At 42.5% G+C, this 1,800-nt stretch overlaps 1 gene segment (V, D, J or C); it reads left to right on the top strand.

Annotated features, from left to right (window-relative positions):
* Positions 1-421: 421 nt before the first annotated feature.
* Positions 422-1,005, top strand: LOC105814168. The segment is given in 2 exon segments: positions 422-522; positions 644-1,005. Coding segments are annotated over 2 exon segments (408 nt in total).
* Positions 1,006-1,800: the final 795 nt, after the last annotated feature.

The following is a 1,800-nucleotide window of genomic DNA, read 5'->3' as shown; positions in this document are numbered from 1 at the left end:
AATAATGAGACTTCTTACTACTTCCTCTGATTTCTCTGACATCTCAATAGGTTACAGGCTGGCTCACAATGTATTCACAGGAATATAAGGGCATTTGTTAATGTGTATAAGAAAATTGGTATCGTTCAGCTACAGAAATACTTTGGGACACTCTTGTAGGGAAGCTGCATGTCAGGTAGTGTCCTAAGAACACAATAGACCTTGGAAGGTATGACAGCTGTCCTTCAGATTTACAAGGGCCACCTGAGAATGGCAGGTACCTTATAAATGAGGTCAGGGTAGAGGACGTGTTTTGATTTGTGGAATGAGGCCATGAAAACATTCATCCCAGTTCAGTCCTTGCCCACCAGGGGGTGTGGCTTCCTAACACAAACTCACTTCCTGTGTGAATTGTAGGTTTAGATTTATCTTTCACTGTGACTTCAACATTTCTTCCTGTTAAGAATCAAGAACATTATTTAGATGACACTCTAAAGATGAACTCTTCTCAAGGCTTAGTGACTGTGATGCTCTTACTGCTTGGTAAGTAAAATGTCTCTTAAAATTTGGACTCTTTCTCTTTTCATGTCAGCAAAATCTTTAACCATAACTTTATCTAAGAGCTTTATGTCCAAGGTGACGCAGATCTCTTTTTCCTCCCCAGGAAGAACCCATGGAGACTCAGTAACCCAGATGGAAGGCCAAGTGACCCTCTCAGAAGAGGCTTTCCTGACTATAAACTGCACTTATACAGCCACAGGGTACCCTGCCCTTTTCTGGTATGTCCAATATCCAGGTGAAGGTCCACAGCTCCTTCTGAAAGCCACGAAGGCCAATGATAAGGGAATCAACAAAGGTTTTGAAGCCACGTACAAGAGAGAAACCACCTCCTTCCACTTGGAGAAAGCCTCAGTCCATGAGTCAGATTCAGCTGTGTACTACTGTGCTTTGAGTGACACAGTGACAGGAACTGCAGGGGGAGCTGAGCACAAACTCCAAGCAGCACATATGGGGCCTGGCTGCTGAGTGTCTGCCTCTGTGATCCAATCTGGTTTCAGCACGGCCTGTGGCTGTTTGCCCCTCAGTTTTTCTGGTTGAGGCAAGAATCATACAAATGGCCACATCAGAAGAACAAGAAGTGAACATCCCGATACTCAACTCTTCATTAGTGAAACTGAAAACAGAGTCCATTACGAACTATTTCCTCACGTTGGGCCAAAGTAATTTCAGGGTAAAACCGCATAAACAATGAAGTTGTCTCTGTGCTCATCCTTGTAAACAAAGTCCAGCCCCCACATCTTTATCCAGATCACCCTGGTAGATAGTGCCATGTCCTGTTATATTTTTAGGTAGTCCAATATGCCAGAGAAATGGCATCTGTATAAGGTCTCCCTAACAGAGTATAGCAAGAGAGATAATAGGACAGCTATAGCCTCCCCACTCCCTAAACAGGATTCTTAATAGACAAAGAAGGGATGAGAAGGAAGGAGGAGAAACAGAATCTTACATGTTACACAACAGTGCACGAGAGGAATACAAAATATACCATAGAGAAGAAAGGTTTCTCTTTCTTCTCTTTGAACATCAGATGGTAGTACAGGCTGATGTTCAAAGCAGAAGGGAGGGATCAAGATCATAAGTAAAGACCGACTCATGTCTAAATCATGAGTATCCCCAGCCAGTTACATAGATCAGTTGGTTTTCTAACAAGGCCTAACATGAGTTAGTTTTGCAGTGCCAATGGAAGTATAAGCACACATAATTATCTCTGTATCTCTGTGAAATCCTATTAAAAAGGAGTATAGAAATTGAAAAGGGCAT

This window comes from Propithecus coquereli, unplaced genomic scaffold, assembly GCF_000956105.1.
Source record: "Propithecus coquereli isolate 6110/MARCELLA unplaced genomic scaffold, Pcoq_1.0 Scaffold3, whole genome shotgun sequence".
NCBI classification, from domain to species: domain Eukaryota; kingdom Metazoa; phylum Chordata; class Mammalia; order Primates; family Indriidae; genus Propithecus; species Propithecus coquereli.
Note: the sequence above shows the minus strand (reverse complement) of the source record. Positions and strands in the feature narration are given on the sequence as shown.